The sequence below is a fragment of the Micropterus dolomieu genome, linkage group LG04 (assembly GCF_021292245.1).
Source record: "Micropterus dolomieu isolate WLL.071019.BEF.003 ecotype Adirondacks linkage group LG04, ASM2129224v1, whole genome shotgun sequence".
In the NCBI taxonomy this organism is placed as follows: Eukaryota; Metazoa; Chordata; class Actinopteri; order Centrarchiformes; family Centrarchidae; genus Micropterus; species Micropterus dolomieu.
The window spans coordinates 25,489,364-25,512,083 of record NC_060153.1 but is presented as its reverse complement, the minus strand read 5'-3'; the positions used below and the strand labels follow the sequence as shown (position 1 = coordinate 25,512,083).

The 22,720-nt window shown below is 40.3% G+C and overlaps 1 protein-coding gene across 2 annotated transcripts; it reads left to right on the top strand.

The window, feature by feature from the left end:
- Positions 1 to 2,207: 2,207 nt before the first annotated feature.
- On the top strand, positions 2,208 to 18,067 carry cpz (carboxypeptidase Z). 2 transcript variants are annotated; one of them, XM_046047224.1, is made up of 13 exons: positions 2,208 to 2,442; positions 2,968 to 2,997; positions 3,486 to 3,537; positions 3,711 to 4,033; positions 4,149 to 4,364; positions 5,444 to 5,640; positions 7,184 to 7,345; positions 7,455 to 7,613; positions 7,752 to 7,887; positions 7,988 to 8,127; positions 8,377 to 8,476; positions 11,321 to 11,466; positions 17,194 to 18,067. In XM_046047224.1, the coding sequence occupies exons 1-13, from the start codon at positions 2,349 to 2,351 to the stop codon at positions 17,395 to 17,397; spliced, it is 1,959 nt and encodes a 652-aa protein (XP_045903180.1). In that variant the 5' UTR covers positions 2,208 to 2,348; the 3' UTR covers positions 17,398 to 18,067. The 2 variants fall into 2 exon arrangements, with proteins under 2 accessions (XP_045903180.1, XP_045903179.1); XM_046047223.1 differs by having other exon boundaries at positions 2,209 to 2,442; positions 5,444 to 5,679.
- Positions 18,068 to 22,720: the final 4,653 nt, after the last annotated feature.

Below are 22,720 nucleotides of genomic sequence, written 5' to 3'. Positions count from 1 at the left end.
TCTTTTTGCTGAATTGCATCTTTGAATCTTGTTCAGTAAAATTGACTAATCTTTTTTTGAGTCATTTTCTTCATTTGAACTACGCTTGTTAGTGCAGCGCTGCAGCCCTCTAATGGGCAATGTAAGAAACAGCTCAGTACTCAAACAACGAAGGCTATCTGGTTCGCGTCAGTTGACAAAGTATAATGCACAAATTCACTTCCTGATTATTCTCTATCTTTCTATAAAGCCCCACAGGGCCACAACCAAATTCACCATGTAAACCATGTAAAAACTATTTCATGTTGTCAATACTCAAAAGCCACTACTCCTGTTAAATCTGTCCATTTTTGCAATCTTCGTTCATTTTCCAAATCAAGAATTCAGACCAGCCATATATATGTATATATAATTATAATTACTATCATTAGGCTATATTTCTAAAGTGCTCTTTCATACAGTATCCTTACGTCCCTATCTATGAGTAAAATCTATATATTAACATCAGATTTGCTGATATTGAAATGATAAAATTGACACACTATATGAATAAACACACTATTATTAAAATTCAACAAATTTAATAATAATTTGGATAAAGCCATCAAGCTCTTAAAATAATTCCAGCACAGAGAAAGGAACAAAGAAATATAAGCACATAATATAAACGGAGTAGTTTGGTAGGTCTGGACGCAGAATGGGCCCCATCAGGTCGGGATTCTGCAGACAGAGAGAAACACACATGAGCTCTCAAACACTGCCAGGTTGTTCACCGGTCAAGAGCTGTGGATTAACACCATTGGCTCTATTGATACATAAAAAGTAAAAGTTCAAATGAATGAAACGTTCCCTGACCGACACAACAATACTACATGTGCTAAAACAAGCTAAAGAGGTACCCAGTGCATGGAGGTCTTGACCTAGTGTGGCGCCCTGGGTATTTCAGTGGCTAAGGTTAGTTCTAGAAGCGTTATGGTAATACTTAAGATTGTTACCATCATTTTTGTTGTGTTTATTACTACTAAGCATGCTTTGTGTCACTGTTAATCTGGAGAAAACTCACCTGACTCACTTTAAGAAGCAGTAGAGCTATATTTATTCCCGCCAGCAGGCGGCAGTAGGGCTTTGGTACTGGAGTGAGTGGCGCTATAATACCGTTTTACAAGGAAGTTAGCCCAGTCGTAAATACAAGACAGTCAACAAAGCAGCAGATGAAGCTGATATATAAGACTGTCTTTGTGTTATATTTACAGGTGACAGAAGTGCACAAGCATCATACATGTTCATGTTAACTATGTTGTCAATTGTGGTGCCATGTTTTACTGTTTACAACGATGTTAATGTGAGAAAATGGGGCAGCTAACTGATGCTAGCTCCAGTAACTTCATGTTAGCCGACTACGGTGCGTTTGGTGAAGCACACTAGGTGTATCTTTTATGGAAACGGTAACATGAGTGACCTGAATTTACATTGTAGTGTTTTCATGCAGGATATAGATTGTTTATGTTTATGTGCTGATAGAAGCAGTCTTATTTGTAAACTGGCTGAACATTTAACTCTGTCTGTGATACTACTTTGTTGCTCACTGAACCTTTCATGTAAAGTAATAACTAATTTCAGTTTGACAGAATAATTGTGGATATAATCCCGTTTTACAAGGAAATTAGCCCAGTCGTAAACATAAGACAGTCAACAAAGCAGCAGATGAAGCCGATATTCATTCAAGACTGTCTTTGTGTTATATTTACAGCAAAATAAACTGAAACTGGCACCTGAAACCACCATGTCTTCTTTTCGGGTGTAACACTAGCACCCATATGCCAGGAGTTATGAATGAGATATCTATCTGACCTAATTACAAACTCTAATTTCTTTCAATTGTCTCTTGATAAAATAATTTAAGCCTGCAATCCAAATATTTTTTTATGCTACACAAAAAAGGACCATAGAGGAAAAGAAATGTTTGAATCCTGCTCAGCAGTCAATAGGAATTTTTATGACACTGTCCATTCAAACTGGAAAAGTGGTCAAATGGTCGCAAGTCAAGGATCACATGTTGTGTTGTCACCAGTTAAGGTGTGAAAATTCAACATGTGTTAAGAGATGTAACCCGTATTTTTGAATCGCTTGGCTTGCCATATTGCAGTGAAATATGACCGGCCCTCCCTCGTATCCACAGCAGTGAGCCATAATCCTGGCGCGCCGAACTTTTTTCGGGTCAGGGATGCTCCGTGCAGACAAAGGAAGGCGGTTTCCGTGTTGTGGGTGGTAATTATCCAATCATCCAGCCTAGAGAACGGAAAGTTGCAGCTTCAAACACACGCTGCCACGTCACACCGCCGTTGTCAAGGAGCTTACTGCTGTCCAACATGCATTTGGAAGTTTTGGTGCTGTTTCTTTCCTTGACGAAAATTTGTTGGTGCGCCCCGCAGCATACCTGTCAGCCAGGAGACGAGTTTTTAGGTAAGGTCACTTAAACTTATGGTTCATATATATAAATAAGCTTCTAAAGGCTACATAATTGCTGACGCGTAGGAAACAGAACTTATATACCCATTTGAATGAGCAATAATTACGAGTTAAAACAAAAAATTGATACTTCCGATGTCCCTATCAGCTGACAGAGCTGAGATGCAGACCTGTGACCGCATGACCTTCCTAATTTAAATATGAACATATGCTTTAATTTACATGCTGAACTTCAACGTAATCAGTTCGATTTTTTCTTAAGTCTCACTTAGGCTACATAGTCAAATTCTGTAGTAGGCCTGAAAGTGTCATACAAATTTGGACCATAATGCTGTAAACACGTTGTCACATGCTGTTTTTTTAACCACAACAGCCCTGCCATCAACAGTTGTAAAACAAACTCTCTGCTGAGGCTTGTCTCTTGCTTTTGAAGATGTCACCTCCTAGCGATTTTATGTGTGGCCCACTAGTGTTTTCATGCTTCCTTATGTTTGTTGTTTGGCTTGTTTTCTCTCACAGGAAGATGCAGCAGCGTGTTTGAAGAAAAACGTAGGTGCTAAATAATTTCACATCTTGTGCAATTTAGCTGCTTATAATAAATCTTAGCTTATATATTGTGGCTTTTAAAGATCAGGTTTGAGGTACAGAAAGTGGTCAGAGCATTGTAAAATGACATGTCAGACCCTGTCAACCTGGAAAGTGGGTGAGTTTTTAATGCCATGACCTGACCTTCCGGCCTGGAATACCAAACTATTCAAAATACCAAATGCCAGTGCAAGATGCAACAGGCCTCCTTTCCAAATAGCCAGCCTCGAGGTCAGGGGAGGATTTATGCAGCTTCAAAAGTCCCATACTAAATTTTAATAGAACATAGTGTTTCTTTACTACTCTTAAAGATGTGACAGATACAGATTTTTCAGCACAAGCCCTAAAAACTCCCAAAATGTCTCTAGACCCAGCAATAACCTTATAATATCCAAATAAAAGCTTTGATTTAAGTTAAGTTACCAGATTTCTCTGCCTTCTCTCTCCCACAGCTACCTGTACAGAGCTGAATCTGGGCTACTGTAATGATATGGAATACTCTAGGTGGGTCAAGGAGGTTCTGAGTCGAGGCAAACAGCACCTGCTAAAATATTTAACTATGCCTACATTTTAAGCTATTGCTGTTATTCTTTTGACTTCAATTGTCTTCATAAGTTCTTCACAGCTGACTGTGGTCATCATGTTTAACAATGTCTGTTAAAATGCTGCCACTCCAGAACCATGTTCCCCAACATCCTTGGTCACCGGAGTCGCTTGGAGGCAGAGTCTGGGGCAGAGTACCTCCTCTTGAGTGTCCTCCATGGCCTGCTCAACGGGGAGTGCTCCCCTGAGATACGTCTCGTAGGCTGCTCAGTACTAGCCTCCCCCTGCCAGGACGACAAGATGATCAAACCCTGCCGCAGCACATGCGAGGCATTAAGGAAGGACTGTATCCATGCTTTTGAAGCCATCGAAATGGCCTGGCCCTACTTCTTAGATTGTGACCGCTTCTTTGCCAGCGAACACGAGGGCTGCTTTGACCCACTGGCAGGGCTGAAAGGTAAAGGTCACACTGTTGTATTGTACTGTTTGGACTGATGTATATTAATGCCCTGTAAAAAAAAAACCCTCATATTTCTCCTCTCCTTCCCCAAATCCTGGTATCCCTCCTCCAGCCAGACAGGAGCTTGAAATGTCCAGCCTCTCTCCTGAAGAACCCAGCACCATCATTCAGTTCACTTACACCTCCAACTCCCAGATGTACAGCTTACTGAAGAGAACAACTGCCAAGTGCTCCCATATCTCTAATGTCTACAGCATTGGACGAAGCACAGAAGGCAGGGATCTAATGGTTATTGAGTTCACTGACAACCCAGGACAGCATGAACTATGTGAGTAAGGAAGAGCAGTGTAAATGAATTGTGTGATAATGTTAGTATTGTGTTAGCCTTGTAATTACATTATTCTTAATCTACATTCAGTTATTCCTGTTGTGTAACTAATTTCCTGTGTAAAGAATTGCCACCTGTTTATTCTTAATCCCTCTGCCTACCTAGAATTACTATGCCAATCTTAAAACCTGCATTAACTAATTTTGGCCAGTGGAAACAAGCTGTAAACACAATTTTGATGTCACCTTATAATGTTTATATGGTGATCCAGCAGATACTAATAACATGAGCATTCATTTGGAGTTTATGGAGACTTGGTGAATGTAAGTCTAATATTTACTCTCCTTTGAGCTCTATATTGGTCTCTTTAGCTAATGCTCCCCTGTGTTCATTAGCTATTGCGGTGATCCCAAATAGTTGAAGATTTTGATGATTCCTTATAAGGACACTGATTTGGCTACTAATCTCACAATTGAATCTTTGCAGAGGTATTATGAAATAAGGATCATGCTATTTTGGCTATGTGGGAGTGCTCACTGTCTGATTTTACATAGAACTACTGGTTTTCTCCCAATAAGTGAAGCTTTAAGCTTTAAATAAAAATTTTTAGTGTGTGACTAAGTCTAAAATTGTAAAGCTAAACCTTAAGGAAGGGGAGGACAGTGTGCATGTGTGGGCGTAGCGTGTGTGTGTGTGTGTGGTAGAAGAGGAAAAGAGACAGAGCACCAGCTACACCGGTGTTGTGCGCGCACCTCGCGGGACATTTGAATAATATATCACTATTGAGTAAGTTACAGTGACTCATGCGTAGAGACTGCAGCTCTGCAGTGTGTCAAGATGAAAGAGAAACTACTGTCTGTAGAGACCATAGCAGAGCTAAAAGAAGAGGGAATATTGGACAAACAGAACTTCAAATGAATTCTAATGTTGCTGCATGTCTGCTGGATTTGCCACAACAACTTTCAACTAAAGGGATAATATTTCAGTTTTGTGTCTATACCTTGCTCTGCTGCACCAAAGTGACCAAAGAACCCATGAATGCAGCTTTAACAATGTTTGCTTCTGTCTGTGAACTGTAGTGGAGCCAGAGATCAAGCTGGTAGGCAACATGCATGGCAACGAGGTGCTGGGCCGCCAGCTGCTCATCTACCTGGCCCAGTACCTATGTTCAGAGTACATTCTGGGGAACCAACGAATTCAGACCATCATCAACAACACCCGCATCCATATTCTGGCCTCCATGAATCCAGATGGCTATGAGCTGGCCGCCTCAGAGGTAGAAGATAGCAATGACCCGGAGCTCAGCAACCAGGAAGTAAATATTGTTAACAGACAAAAAGACAATCCGCCATTATCCGTTCTCAATGCGCTGTCTGTTTTCCTTCCGTTCAGCTTGAGGTGTAGAGGTGGAGGAATGAGGTACTCTGCTGAAGGTGTTTGAGCATTGATAATTCAGAGGATTTATACAGCGTTGGTTGTGGGTTGTGAAATGGGACACCATGGAGCAACATTATGACAATGTTGTAAACCGTATTTTTTGTGAACAAAAAAAAAGAACACATTTTGCTTTTACAATGATATGCTGTAGGATAAAGAACAACCGTTGCTCTGCTCTAAGATTGTAGCCACACCATATTCTCTGATCAAGACTGTCAGTACTCATGATTGTGGTGTAATTATGAAATCAGTAATTGAAAAATTTTGGTAGTAAGATATTAATTTACTTAAGAAGACTTTATGGCTCAATCCTGGTTCAGTATCTAAATTGGATGTAAGAAATTAGAGTACTCAAGCCTTACACCTTCTTTCACCCTATTTTCTACTAACCGGAGTATTTAACACTAATCACCACTTTGTTTGTTTTTTTAGCAATTTGTTGTGTATTTATTCACTAATGTCTTAGCCCGTGTGACTGTGCTTCTAACAAGCTCTGCATGTGTATATGTTGTGGACTGATCATTTGCATGTCATGCAGGTCACATTGTGAGGTTCACAATGAAGATCATTGTCCATGTATGTATGTAATGTGCAGTCAAAAAAGTACTGATATCTTCATGATAGGCATAACCCTACATACAGCTATACCCCAAGAGAGACATTTTATATGCATGGGTTTTATTCTGACAGACTTCCTGATTGCATCAGTTTTAGTGATTCACAATACATACGTGGCTGAAACATTAATGAAAGTGTGCAGCATGTTGTACCTTTCATTTATATAATCACATTTTAAATGTATTATTTAGGCCAAACTACCTCGACAGTATTTAAATTGCATCCATTATAGTAATGTTTAAATTATACTTAGTGTGTCCAGGAGTAAACTAAAACCTCAAACTGTTCCTATATTTTACTGTATATGGCAACATATACATATATGTTTATAAAATGTAAAAGAAAAAACATATGCAACAGTTTGCATAATCCAAAATCATTTTCATTGTTTGGATATATCATAGATCACATGCATTGCTCACCTCTGATAATAATGAATAACACTCTCCTCTTGTCATTAGATCATATGCATTGCTCACCTCTGATAATAATGAATAACACTCTCCTCTTGTCATTCCATTTGCTATTTATTCTCATGACGGATATATGGTCTTGTCTTCATGTTAACAACATAATTAACAAAGATAGTCTAACAGGTTCCTTCTTGTACTTATAACTAATATTCATATAACTTGCCTAATATTTTCTTCCTATAATCACTACTCATCAGTCATCTAAGTCATCAATGTTATCATCAATCTAAGTAATGTCACACTTTCTGACACTTGTTAATTATCCTAGTTGTTTAAACCCAAATGTTTCAGGGTCACTTGTTGAATGGTTGGACCAATGGACGGACCAACGCCCAGAATATTGATCTCAACCGCAATTTTCCAGACCTCACCTCCATTTTCTACCGGAATCGCCGCAGCAGGCACTACCGCATTGACCACATCCCAATCCCTGACGCTTACTGGTTTGGCAAGGTAAGGGGATAGTTGGTATTAATCAGATTTATGGAGCATTGTCCTTATTAGGTTAGACAGTATTTCAGCCTGGATCCCAAAGCAATTCAATCTTACCTTTGGGCTGTAGGTGGCACCAGAGACCTATGCAGTGATGAAGTGGATCAGGTCACTGCCTTTTGTTCAGTCTGCCAGCCTGCACGGAGGGGAGCTGGTGGTCTCCTATCCCTTTGACTTCTCTAGACACCCGCAGGAGGAGAGGATGTTCTCACCCACCCCAGATGAGCAGGTAGGGAGGGAGAATGGAGGTCTCAATTGGTGGACAAACATGTTTATGGTTGCTGCAGAAGCTGTGTTTAAAAGTGCAACTCGATTGACATATTCCCTCTCTCACCACACACTTAGTTTAATAATCTTCCATGCTCAGGTCCTCAAGCAGCTGGCTCGTACCTACGCAGATGCCCACGAGACCATGTCAAACAATGACACAGAGAGGTGTGGGGCCTTCTTTTACCGAAGTAGGGGCATCATCAACGGGGCATTGTGGTATAGTTTTGCTGGTGGTGAGATACAACACTTTTCCTACAACTACAACTACACAGGGAACCATGTGTACGCTTACATTGCTTGTGAGTGACTCATTGTGAACATGTCTCCTTGCAGGCATGTCAGATTTCAACTACTTGCATACTAATTGTCTTGAGATCACCGTGGAGCTTGGCTGTGACAAATACCCCTCAGAGTCCGAGCTTTACCCAGAATGGAAGAGGAATAAGGAAGCTCTGCTCAGTTTTCTGGAGTCTGTAAGTATTTGTTAGACAGGCTTCCTAACCAGAGAAAAAAATGACAAGTTTGTGTTAAAATGTATATTGACAACGTGTGAAATGATAAAATTGCTAGTAGAACTATTGTAGCTTTTAAAAGAAAAAAATATATATATTTATGATAGGTATGCGCCTTTAGGCATAGGAACTATACAGACTGTGAATAAACACTTGACCCAGAAAAAAAGTACTAGAAATGGAAATAATATGGCTTGTGTCCCTGAACAGGTCCATCGAGGGATAAAGGGGATAGTACAGGATGTTAATGGAAATGGAATAAAAGGTGCAACTATCTCTGTCAGGGGGATCAGGAAAGATGTCACCACAGGTAAACAATCCTACATGGCTACATCGTTTCCAGTCGGTATAACATTGATGTTAATTATCTGTTGCTGTTTATTGTTTGTTGTATTGCCAGTCGATCACCACATTGGTCCTGAAATATCTCAACAACCATTTCATAGATTACCATGAACCTTTGTACAGATATTCATGGTCCCCAGATGACAAATCCAAATGACTTTCCAATCAGCCGTAGCTGTACTTTGTGTTCAGTGCTAATCAGCAACTTTGTGTTCAGTGCTAATCAGCAAATGTTAGCATGCTAACATGCTAACATTTGCCAAGGCGGAAGCCGCCTGTGATGTGTTGCACTCCACTATCGCGAGACTTCAAGACAAGTACCCAGACGCATTTATTTTTATGTCTGGAGATTTCAATCATCTCAGTCTCTCCAAGACTTTGCCCACTTTTAAACAGTTGTTGAGTGCATAACCAGGGGTGATAAAACGATGGATCTCTTGTATGCCAATGTGAAAAATGCATACAAATGTACTGCACTGCCCCCTCTTGGGCGCTCAGATCATGACATACTACACCTCTCTCCCTCCTATACCCCTGCTGTGAAGAGGCTGCCTGTCACCATCAGAACATCTAAATGCCGGTATCCTGAAGCTGAGGAAGCTCTGAAGTGCTGTTTTGAGACTACAGACTGGGATGTGTTCTTTGAAGAGTATGGGGATGATATTGATGGCCTTACAGAATGCATTACGCATTACATCAATTTCTGCTATGATGACAATTCGCAATTCATTGCTTTCCTAATAACAAACCATGGATTACCAGCAGCTTGAAGGCTTTGCTAAATGAGAAGAGAAAGGCCTTCAGGGAAGGAGACAGGAATAAAATCAAAGAACTTCAAAGGGTACTGAAACAGGAGATTAAGGAGGGAAAAGAGGTGTATAGGCTGAAATTAGAACAACAGCTGCAGCAAGATGGAGTGAGGCAGGTGTGGGTTGGGATGCGGAAGATCACAGGCATGAAGCAGAAGGGCGATACACTGCCTGTCTGGCTGATGATATGAACAGATTCTTCAACAGATTTGATGGCCCTACATCACTCCAGCCTCCTCCACCTGGTCTGCTGACTACCACTGTTTCCGCTCCATCTCATCCTACCCTTCTCTTAAACACACCTATGAAACCACCTGCTTGTAGTTCCTTTTCTCCACCTCCTACCCCATTAGCAGCCCTGCCTATTATTCTATATCCAGCTCAGGTCAAAAGGATGCTGGGCAGACTGAAGCCAAGGAAAGCAGTGGCACCTGATGATATCAGTCCAAGGCTATTGAAAACCTGCTCTGCAGAGCTATGTGGTATTTTAACACACTTGTTCAACCTGAGTCTGCATTTACAGAAGGTCCCAAGGCTGTGGCATCTTACCTGGTCCCTGTTCCAAAGAAAAATCATCCAATCCACCATGATGATTACAGACCGGTAGCGCTCACCTCACATGTTATGAAGACGTTTGAGAGACTAGTCCTTCGCTACATCAGGACTAGTGTGTCAACTCAAATGGACCCTTTACAGTTTGCTTAACAACCCAACATCAGTGTTGATGATGCCCTCATTTATATGCTGCAGAGCGTGTATACCCACCTGGACACCCCTGATGCATCTGTGAGGATCACATTCTTTGACTTCTCGAGTGCCTTCAATACCATTCAGCCTGGGCTGCTAGGGGAAAAGATGGGACGGATGAAGGTGGCTCCATCACTGGTCCTGTGGTGTTTGGGCTATCCATCCCTCAGACCACAGTATGTACGTCTGCAGAGCAGTGTCTCAAGCACTGTTCTTAGCAGCACAAGGGTGCCACAAGGAACTGTGCTGGCTCCGTTCCTGTTTACCATCTACACAGCGGATTTTCAATACACCGACAGATGCTTCTTGCAGAAATTCTCAGATGACACCACAGTTATTGGCCTTATAAGAGGAGGTGATGAGGAAGAGTACAGCGGAACATTCAACAAATTTGTACAATGGAGTGTGAACAATCATCTCCTTTTGAATACCACAAAAACCTACCAGCTTGATCTCTGGCTCCACTACAGTTGGAGGAGGATCCAACCAACACCTATTACCACTGAGGTGGAGCTGGTGACTAATCACAAGTACCTTGGTGTGCAGCTTGACAGTAAGCTGGACTGGAAGAGCCATATGGAGGCGGTGCACCGCAAGGGGCAAAACTGACTTTATTTTTTAAGGAGGCTAAGGTCGTTCGATATCTGTCAACCCTTGCTCCGCAGTGTCTATCAAACAGTGGTGGCCAGTGCTCCGTATTTTGCTGTGGCCTGTTGGGGAGACGGGGTCCGCACAGCAGGCAGAAACAGAGTGGACAAGCTCATCAAGAAGGCCGGCTCGGTGGTTGGGGCTGAACTAGAGACGGTTCAGCAAGTGGCAGAGGCCAGTACATTGAATAAACTAAGATCAATATTGATCAACCCTGCACACCCAATCCACCACCTCAAGGTGATAAACAGTAGCACCTTCAGTCAAAGACTGATGACACCAATGTGCAAGACGGAGCGGTATAGGAACTCATTCATACCAGCTGCTATACGACTCTATAATGCACAAAAATTTAACTTATGGATATGTTCTGAGTGAATGTTTGGTATTGGGTCTGTCTTGATGCTGCTGTGACACTGTAATTTCCTGCAAAGGATTAATAAAGGTTAAACTTTATATGTGCATTTTCCCCTTTTGTTTCTCACACTTGTTCCTTTTACTGTGCTCTTCTTTCACTGCCTCTCTTCTTTCATTTGTTTGACTTCCTCTCTAATAAGTTGATTGTATTACCCTTATCTAACTTCCCTCTCTTCCCATCCCTCCAGCTGAAGATGGAGACTACTGGCGGCTGCTGAATCCTGGAACTCACATCCTGACAGCAACAGCCAAGGGTTACTCCAGAGTTAGTAAGAGGGTTCATCTGCCCCACAACATGAACAAGGCTGGACGTGTCGACTTTGTCTTGCAGAAGGTTGGATCTTTGTGTTCATTATCATGTTTCACCAATGCTATTGAAACATCCTTTTTAAATCTTTCTTGCATGGTGCATGGTTAAGTTTAAAACATTTATCTGAAAATAAATTAATCTTATACAAGAACAAGAGATGTACTAGATTTAGCTACTAGCTTATTTCCATTTGCAGTCCCTGGGCAGGTAGACAAAAACACCAATACATCAAATTCACTTTATTTATTTAACCTTTATTTAACCAGGAAGTCCCTTGAGATTGAAATCTCTTTTCCGAGGGACACCTGGCCAAGACAGCACACCAGTTACAATTTAGATAGAAGTACAGCATAGTCAAAACAAACAAACAAGCATTGCACCTAAAGGAAAGGGACTAAGCCAGGTCACATTTCTCAGTTACGTGGCATTTTAACATGGCTTTAAATTCATTTAATGGGACTAGATCATTTAGATGTAGCAAGTTTGGCAAGATCAGGGAGCAAAGTAAGAGAAGGCTTTTTTCCCTATCTCAGTAAAATCCATTGTAAACTGGTAAGGGAGCCACTTGGTGGAACGGAGATGAAAACTGCTGGAATTCAGCTTCAGGTGATTACATAAATATGCCGTCAGTTTACCCAGCATGGCCTTGTATAGCAAAATATGCAAATGAAGTTGTCTACATAGACTTAGACGATCAGCCTGTCAGTTTGCTGATGAGTACGGGAATCAGAGTTAGTTAAAAAGCGCAGAGCACTATGGTACACAGAATGACCAACTATAGAAACACATTGCATGCGCTCTCTCTGTAAGATAGTTTTTGAACCAATTAATTGCTGTGTTTCCTATTCCATTTTTACTTAATCTATTCATCAGTTGCTCATGATCAACAGAGTCAAATGCTTTGGACAGCTCAATTTATAATGTAATTTAATAGCAACAAAGTTCCTGTAACGGTGCTTTGCCGAGCTCTAATCAGTTAGAATGTTGTGCTCTGCCAAGTATTCTTTAAAGAGGTTGTATTATGCTCATTCTGAGATTCAAAATCTTATTTAGGGTTGTACCAAAACAGGTTTACATGGTTTAAATTTTCAAAAAACACCATATTTTTGTCATACTGCACATTGCCGCAGCACCTCTTTTCACCCACGCTTTGTTTTAGCTATGGAGTGATACATCTTGTCTCTAAATGATCTTTGTTGGGAGTTGCACATGTGCAGTTCCCAGTTAAGAACTACTAGCCAATCAGAAGCAGAGAAGGGCGGGTCAGTCAGAAGCCGGTAAACACGGCTTCGGTTCAGCTGTAGGCTACATGTTGCTAACCAGCTTGGCAACATAGATTGGAGCAAAAGTTTCAGAGTGGTGATTTGTTAATCTGTAACAAATGTATCTTTCATCCATAAATTTATAACTGAGCTCTGTCTCTACATCACAGTAACAACTTTATGTCCCTTGACTGTCTGGAGGGTAGCTAGTGTTTGGAAGAGAGAGGAGGTGTGTGCTACAGCTCAGTGTTTTTCCTCCTTTGTTTTTGAGGGCGTGTCGGAGTAGCCACTTGGCGAGCATTATGAGGTGCATTTAGCTTTCATCCCTGTGACGTCACATGGATGAAAGGGAAACGACCATAACTTGGGGATTAGATTTGTCTGCAGACTACAATTAAAAATGGATGCTATAGGCTTTGCTATAATTTCAGCTGCAACCTTTAATAAGAATGGTTCTAGGTTGTCTGGTCATGATGATTTTTTCGGGTCAATAGCTTTAAGAACAATACAGATATCCTCTTTTAAAGGAGACCTATAATGCTTTTCCTTAATTTAGGACTTGTCCACAATGTTACAATGTTCATGTTAAACATGGCCAAAGCTTCAAATGAGGTTAAAGTATTTAAAAGAAATCCCTGTGAGCAAAAACCTCAGACTTGTTGAACTCTGTTTTGAACTGCTTTTTGTACCAACGGCTCAGTTCTACGACATACTGAGCTAGACGGTCCGGTGTTCCATATATGGTCATTTGCTCCGCACAGCAACGGCACAGCAACACAGCCGCCCAGCGCCAACAACAGCCTGGTCATGGCCAATCAGAAGACAGTGGACTTTGAGAGGGGGGGCCTTAAAGTGACAGAAGCATCTACAGCTATTTTCAAACAGAGGCTGAAATGAAGGCTTACATGAAGAGTCAGTAAACAACAGAAAATTTGTTTTTTGAAATTTGAATCATGCAGAGCTACCATACAGGAGTCACAGAACTACAATATAGGACTTGGAGAGCAGTATAATAGGTCTCCTTTAAAATGGGTCTGAAAACAAAAGTTTCCGGTGGTGTTTCAGTGCTTGATTTAGAGCAATGAGAACTTGATTTGGACTTTTGAAAATACAGCCAGCTGATACAAAGTGATTGTTAAAATGTCCAATTACATCAATTTTGTTTTTAATTTCAACTGAATTTACTGAATTTAATATGTTCTGGGAGACCTGAAGAGGAATTGGAACCAGACAGAGACTTAATTTGCTGCTAATTAATTATTAAAAATATTTTAAAGGGGTTATTGAGATTTTGACAGATTTTTTAGATTATAATCTGATTTTGATGTTCTGTTCATGCTAGTACATTTATTTCTTTTTCGTTTTCATAAACTTTTCAGTGAACCATTGGTTATTCCTCCCACTAATCCTAAATTTCTTTTAAGGAGCATGCTTATTACTGTCACGGTTTTGTGTGGGTGAGGCAGGGTTGAGCTGGTTGGAGGACCCAAATGCAGGACGCAAGGCAAAGGAGGTACAGTTCAAGGGGTTTTAATAAACAAACAAAGGCGAGCACACTTACAAACTGAGTGGCTGATGACAGAGTCCAAAACAAAGTAATCCAAACGAGAAAAACAGAATCCTAAATAAGCAGGGAAACACGACAAGTAGGCTGGCAACAAGGCAACACACTATAACACTGGGTGACCATAAACAATGACCCGACAAGGACAAGACAGAAACACCAGGTATATATACACAGGGACTAACGAGCAGGGTGGGAGCAACACAGGTGACAGACATGCGACTAACGAGGCAGGCAGAGAGAGAGACAGTGAGCAGAGGGAAACAGAGACTGACATGCAGGCAGAGTGACAACCGGGGGAACAGACGGAACACAGGTCACTGAACACAAAACAGACCAGAGTGAACACTTAACATGAACTAAGGTACAGGACTGGGAACAAGGACAAAGAAGGACACCAGAAACAAATGGCAAAAACTCAAACTCACAGGGAAAAACTACATCTCATGACAATTACAGCAGTCGGTGTATATTTATGTGGCATGTTTGTAAGAATGGCATCCAACAGTGTTGATTTGCTATGTGCTATATCTCTCGTGTTGATACGAGTTGGGGTGTCAATAAGTTGTGTGAGATTTAAAGAGTCAGATAGATCTTTAATATTTTCAGAGACAGGAGAGAGCCAATCCCAGTTAAGGTCACCCATTAGAATTACTTCGAAGTCATTAAGGTTGAGTAGTACATCATGAAGAGAGGAAATAGTTTCTTTTGTGGCGGAGGGTGGCCTGTAACACCCAACAATAGTGACGTGTGTGTCCTTGAATAAATTTACTTTCAATGCCAGTAGATCATATTATTTGACTTACTGACAATGTCACCGAGCTTAAAAATTTTGATTCAACATATATAGCAACTCCGCCCCCCTTGCCTGAACAATCTGCTCTGAAAATATTATAGCCATCTATAGTAATTATATTATCTGTTAATGTGGATTTTAAGACCATGATGTCCATATCTGTTGCATCAACCCACAGTCTTAGCATGACCATTTTTGGAAGGAGAATTCTAACATTAACATGCATAATTCCAAGTCTGGGTCTGTTTTTGAAGTCGCATGGGGAATATATATTTTGTTGTGAGTCAGGCCCAGGATTTGGCTGTACGTCCTCAGATAACAGCAAAAGGAGTAAGACTATAGATTTGGTATTCACTGTGTGCTTTTCATCACAATCACTGGCTGACAAGTGTGATGAGAGTCCATATTGCACTGTAGAGTGGTTATTTAATGTATTCACTATTAGCAGGTGTAACGAAGGGCTCATTTGTGTTTCATGCTTGTAGAGTGTTTGTTGCTGAGCAGGATGGATAAGCTGGTGATAGCTGCATGCATCCTTAATTGGAGAGTGAGCTATTGGCAATGTCCTCACCCGGTTATGTCCATCAATAAATGGGGTTGGCCATGACTTAAATCCATCATTAAATGCTGTAAGTAATAAAAATAGTTAAAGATGCATTGTGCTTTCAGAAAACATAAATCATAGGCTAAACAAACAAAGGTTCCAAGGGCTCACTGCAGAGTTTTGTGAAACTTGTTGTAAAATCAATCCTGAGACGCTTCACAGGTGCAATGTGTTCACCAGCATGCAGCATCAGTTATCCTCACATAAAGTCATGTAAAAAATTCAAGACTTAGGCCAGATAAGAAAGCTTGAACTTTTACCAACATGTTTATTCTCAACAGAAATAGACACCACTTCGAGTACAAAAGGTTCACCGGAGAGGGTTCAGAGATCGATGGAAAATAGAGTCCCATTCTGTTACCAGAACAGAGAGTTGACATGAAACCATGTAACAACTGACTTTCAACTTCTTTTTGGACCTCCTTTTATAGCTCTGTTTCTCTGCATTACATAATCTCTTGGCTCCCTTTCCTACTACACCTGGATCTGGGAAATTCCCAGATATTTGGGTGTCTCTCTTCTTTTATTGTTTTCCAACCTTTCAGCATTTGGTGGATTTTTATTTAACTATGATTGTTGCTTTTTTGGCCTGGCTGCACTGCTCCCACTCTCTGTCCTTGGCATGCTTACTACTGATCATTATATTTCAACCATGACCTGACTTTGTGGAATAAACTGGGGTATTTTGTGCTGTGTGCTAGAGACAGGGTGAAGCACACACAGAGCTATAGAGTGTGATCTTAACTTTAGCTGTCTACATGGAAAATATTGTTGTATGTTTTGTAACTCAGTTTTCACATAAATCTGCTTCAAATCTGCCTCTACATCCGCATTGCTGTCTTACAGGGAGAGCAAGGCCAAGCTAAATCCAAGCTATTGTTGCACCACTGCCACCCAGGTGTGGGTGGATAAACCATACAAGCCATTTATCAGTAGTCAGGTGAAAAAGGCCATCCAGAAGACAGAGTAGGATTCAAATTCCCCTGGGTCATTCAGCAGATCATTTAAAAATCAATTCAGCAGGCCAGTGGCAGTAATCCTTCTACTTTTAGGAGAGATTTAAGTATAACAAGATACTATACAAAGACACTAGATAAACCACGGGTTTCTCAGAAGAGATTACTTTACTTGGTTAGGTTTTGCCAGGAACTATAAAAAAAGAGTAACTCTGCTCAAACACACAGACAAAGAACCAGGCTGGTGATGGCCGTCTTGGGTTGACTTAATACAAATAAAAGTTAAAAATAGCATAAAATACATAATTAATAAATCCAAACATACATACCAATTACATTGATTACACACAACATTATGCGATATATCAAGTCTTGTCAAATCAATGTTGACGAGTGGTTTCTTAAAATACATTTTAGGAAAAATCTACATATTTTCAAAGTATTAGGGAGCTTGTTCTATTCCTTAATGGACAAAAAAAGGCAGATTGGGCAAAGGCAGAGTGCTTTTAGGGTTTGTCATTCATTATCCCGGCTCTCCATCTTCACTTTTCCCCTTGTCCTGCATCCAGGTTCCCGTGGAGCCCGATATTGACGACCACCTCTTCCCCACAGTAGACACATGGGATCGATTTGACCCCTACAACCAGTTTGAGCGCTACAGTGAGCCAGATGTAGGTGAGGGAGGGATAGAGCGGGAGGAGAAACCGTGGTGGTGGAACTACTTCTCCCAGTCTGGCATCTCACCTCCAAACTGGCTGCTGCGAAATGTCTAGATGGATTGCCGGACAATAGAGATCCCAGCATATCACGGGGAGACTGGTGATGGACAGTCCCACATCCAGCCCCACTGGTGCTCTCAGCAGGAGCTGTAACACAGAAATCAGCAGTACCTAAATAGGTTTCAATGCTTCCTGGAAGGATGTGAAAAGGTTTTTTTCCACAAGGCACAAATTTAATTCTGGCCTGTAAGCGGAGTTTTGGCCAGTATTGCTTTGCATCAGCATTTAACTTGTTTTAAATAAAATTTTAACCACTGGTAAGTAAATGAGCTATGGTTGCTCAGTGGTCCACCTTTTAAAGATGTTCACTGTCATATAATGCTATGCACTTATTTGAAAATTGTGTTACAATTTCACATGTGACGGCAGCTGCACAAAATGTACAGTTTAAAAAATTTAGTTGGATCCAAATTCCATGCAAATTAGACTGTATTTGTTATTATTACATTCCACGGGTTGTTTCCCTACTGTATATGTTTAGCAACATCTTATGCATTATACAAATGATACTGTCAAAAATTTCTGGACCTGTAACAGCATCTCATACTGAGCACCACATTTAAACTTGGATTAGCAGCAATGCTGTGCTAATTGTGAACAGTAGTAATTCTTGCTTTGTTTGTTTTTCACAAGCATGGAAAATAAAGATTAAGTATTTGTGGCATATCTTCTTCCATTTTTTCCTTTAAAACGATTAAGAACTAGAATGGGCATTTACTAAAGTAAATGTGTGTGAGAGCTGTCAGCTGTTAGCTGTGACTGCTGCAGCCAATGCTGCTGCAAAGTACTGCTCCATCAGCAAGTTTTCAAATCCTAGAGTGCGACCTACGGGTAAAAGAATCTTTTGCCACAGACTACTTCAGTTAAAATATTAAAGCCGCAATCAGCATTGTACGGGCCATCGCATGTGAAGCACTTCAGACAGTGTTGTGTCTGCGCTGCAGATACCGCCAAGAGTCTCCAACTGTGGACCTCCACTGGTGGGTCACTCCCGCTGCAGACCTCCTCTGTCAGGACGGCTCCACTGTCAGGCTGGTTAGGACAGGAAATACACGCAAAAAAGACAAAATAAAATTGTGCGATTTGACTGGAAACACATTCAAAAATTATAAATTTCAATCATGTAGACAATTACACTATCGGGGAAGGGATTTTGTCGTTGATTTATATTTAATTAATTAGTTAACATTGTAACGTGAAATTAGCAGGCTATTTCCTTAAATATACCGTATTGATTTGAGCCTATTCTACTTAGCTCTTAACGTGCCAGTATAGCAACAAAGCCTACTAGATATCGCTTCAATCATTCAACTAACAGTATCTTTTTTTACAGGAAATATTATTTATTCTGTCAAAAGAGGATGTTAACTCAGCTAGCCACAATAATTCACAGAAAAATATATCGTCGTTGATTAAGAGTGTAACTGCCTCTCTTCCAGTCTTGTTAAAACACACACACACACTTCTCATTCATAATTTCCCTTTGGAGAATAATATATACTATGGCATTTTACTGCTATCAGCTGAATTTAATAGGAAAAACTGGCGATAAATAAATAAATAAATAATAGCCTAAGCCCAGACAGACAGAGACTTCATTGCTCATTACACGGTCAACACTTTTAAGTTTCAAAAGCCTGAAATAAACCAACAAAGACTACTGCTCAAGGAGAGACCGCAAATCCGCCCTTCATGGTATCATTTTAATTATTCTTAATCATGATGTAATGACATTCATGCAGTGCGCAGCATATAGTTCATTTGGAAAACTTGTTTATTTTAGCCTGTTTATCTTATTAATGTAAATAATTGTTGTTGGTTGTTGGTAAATTAATTACTGACCCCACAGATGCAAAATGTTACTGCTTCCATAAGAGCTCAGACCCTCCTTATGGACCGTAACCACAACCTTGCTGGACTAAATGGACTACAGCTTGTGGACTATCAAACTGTAAAATCTGTAAAAATTAACACACATGTAATACAACATGTACACCTGTATCGGTAAGTTTGTAAATATCTACTTTTTAAAAATTAATGGAGACACAAAAGTTAGTAGCCTACTATAATAACACTTTTACTTTTTTCACATTATACACACAGATTACACAGTTTTGAAAGGAGTTGGAGCAGTGACTGATTTGCATTATCCTAAACATAAAAAAAAAAGTCTGAGTGCATGGGTCTTGGCATGTTCCATCCAAATATCTACCACTGTCAGTATTTGTAAATCTAAATTAGGATATGCCAACAGTGGCTGTGGTGAGCCCCCAAAGATCTATGGGAGGAGTATAGTGCCTTTCTAGTCTCTCCCTCCCATAGAAACTATGAACTCGTTATGAATCCTGAAGCTGCTTCAATCATATGTGTTGAAGCAGGAAGAGATTTAATCATGCAGGACAATGGCTAACTTTCTCCAGGAGAGGGATGGGAAACATTGTTGTAATAACGCTACATAAACGTCAATTCAACTAAGATGAATTCATACAGCCAGAAAAGTATTAAGTGTAAAAAAGCTACACTGAGCTGTCTAAACAAAATAGATCTATTTGCCTATGCCCTTGCTAAATGCTTTACAAAAAAATGTTTAATAAAGCCAAACACACAGTAGCTTCATACAGTCTACGAGTAGCTTGCGTTATCCAAAGGAGAAAAAAAAAGCTAATCCTACCATACCTTTGCCTATATAGAACGACAAATAACCTTACTTACACACATGTAACATTCTGTAATTTGTGTGATTTAGATGTACAGTATTGACAGCGGTAGCTATTTTGACGGCGAACACATATCAAGAGCAATGCATTCAGACTTAACTCAATGTTTTGGATAATGCTAACCAGTCACTTACCGTTGTCGCGATGTGTACAACAGTTTATTCATGGTTATGTCCCAATACATCAAGTGTAGAACACATTGAGAAAATTTTATTTAAATCACATGAGTATTACACAGAGCTTACTTCCTGTTGCCAGTTGCGCTATGACTTTAACTGAATTGTGGCATGTAGATCTGTTGGGGACAGGACCATTATCAATAACATAAAGTGGCACTGATTTGAGCATGTGCAGCAAAGTTACAACAACCTTTTGTTTCATGGCAAAGCATGGTACTTTGCTGCCACACCCAGTATACACCGTTGAAGGAAAACTCATAAGCTTTACAACATAATATCATCAATGTGTGACTTTTTTAAGATAGTTTTGAAATAGAGATGGCCAACCTACAAAATGTGGTTCATCACAGCATAGAAATAGTCACTCCCTTTTGCCAGTAGGTGGCTGTGACCATGATCATCACACCATGAAGCTTGGCGATATGACTTTGAGTGAATAATGGCATATGAATAATGTCATATGGATGGTAGGACTGTTCACACCTGTCAAATTTGGTAGAGATGTGAGCATGTTCACTTAAGTTATAACAACTTCCTGTTTCGTGGCGAATCGTTGATATTCCACTCCACGCCACGGGCACCCCGGGCAACCAAAACCACCATTTTTACAAGGTGTAATCATTGATGGGGTATGACTGCACAGCAAAAATTTGAAGTCAATCAGACTAATTCTTTATGAGGAGTTCACTAAGGTGCGGCATTAGCTGAGGTAGTGTGGGTGCATGGGTGCAGCCAACCCAGCTCCCTGGCTGGGTTCAGGGCCCCGTAAGTGGTCAATGAAGTTTAGGTCAGTTGATTGAAGACCCAGATAAATGAAAACGCTATACTGATAAAATTCAGCAACTCTTATCCAATGAAACAGTCCATTCACTCCTTGTTTTAATGGTAACCCACTACAAGAATGACAATTACCAACAAAAAACACTATTCTAAGGAGAAATGTAATAATAAAAATAAATCATAAAGTAACATTTCTATTTCAAACAAATTGTAAACTTATTATTAGCAAATTTTAACAAAACTCCCTTCAACCTCATGCATCATGGGAATTCTGAGGGACGGGCGTAGGCTGCTATGTATCACCCCGGACTCACACTGGCTGCGTGTGCTCAGTGGTTTAGTTTTCGGCATCAACTTCCACTGGAAGCCTCTCAAAAGCATTTCAGCAGCGGAGTGTGTAGCCTGCCCCACGTTAATGACTTGTTTTTAATGTCCTTTTTGTGCTTATACTACATTCTTCACAGCTATCTGTGGCCCGCTTGTCTTGACGGGTGCATCTAGCAAGTAGGGAGCATTTCAGAATAAGAGCATTTTGCCTGCCAGATTTTGCTGACATGTTTAGATGTTGTTGATTTGGTAATTAGTGCTTGCTTTTTGTGCTTCTACTATGATTAAGTAGGCTACGTATGTAGTTAAATGGTTTCCTTTCTGATTTAACTGTGTTTATTGTTGATATACAATTGGAAGTCTGTACAGGGTATTTTATTTTGAATATTGACCAGATTCTCTGTAGTTTCTGTGTCTGACTTCCTGCCCGGTTCATCTGCTCTGTGCTTCTTAGAGGCCCTGCAGCTTCTGGTGCCCTGCCCCCACTCTGCTAAGAGTCTAGCTCCACCCCTGAAGTGTGGAGTGTGTAAATGGCTAAATAAAGTTGCCTGGCATGTGTGGAAAGTTTTGTAAGTTTTCAAAAAATGAGATGTAGTTGCATAAACATTTTAAGTAAAACTAAGTAAACATGCCATAACTGAGATTAGAACCCTCAAGCTTTGGATCTGCAAGGTAATGCCTTAACCACTGGCCTATGAAAGTACATGGTGGTCAGGAATTACTTAGCTAAATGTCCCTAAATCGTTTTCAAATGCTTAACCTGCTCTAAAGTGGACATTATTCAAATGCAGTTAGTATATCAGCGTCCCCTGTCTTTTGCATTTACATGTCCATGTATGTCCTCATGGTCTTTTTGGGTCAAAATTATAATTAAAATGCCATTTTCTAACTATGTGAAAATGAAATGGAGAACAGCATTTGACATTTCCTTTTCAAAGACTTACTCTGCTCTATAGTAGACTTTATTCAAATTCAATGAAACAGCGCCCCCAGTCTATTGCATTGCATTTACATTGACAAGCAGCTTTCCAAGGGAAACAATGCAAATGAAAATGCTGTCAGTTGTCTCATCAAGGCGGGTCCTCAGTTAAGACATCACTTCCTCTTCAGTTGGAAGGCCACTTTTTGTATCTACTATTACACAACACTAGGCTATAACTTCACAACCAAATGAAATCTATCGACCAAACAGCTTGGAACCTGTAAGTTTTGCCATTTTTATGGTGCTTTTCTGTTTTTTTTTTGTCCCTTGCCCGTTGAACTTGGCATTAGCATGTTCTGCAGCTAATGTGGCTAACTGTAACGTCAGCTGTT

Excerpts from the sequence above, each read along its gene's own strand:
- cpz (XM_046047223.1), top strand. The coding sequence starts at position 2,349 with ATGCATTTGGAAGTTTTGGTGCTGTTTCTTTCCTTGACGAAAATTTGT. Across the intron at positions 4,034-4,148 it reads CCCACTGGCAGGGCTGAAAG|CCAGACAGGAGCTTGAAATG; the intron begins GTAAAGGTCACA and ends TCCCTCCTCCAG. Across the intron at positions 7,614-7,751 it reads CACCCACCCCAGATGAGCAG|GTCCTCAAGCAGCTGGCTCG; the intron begins GTAGGGAGGGAG and ends TTCCATGCTCAG.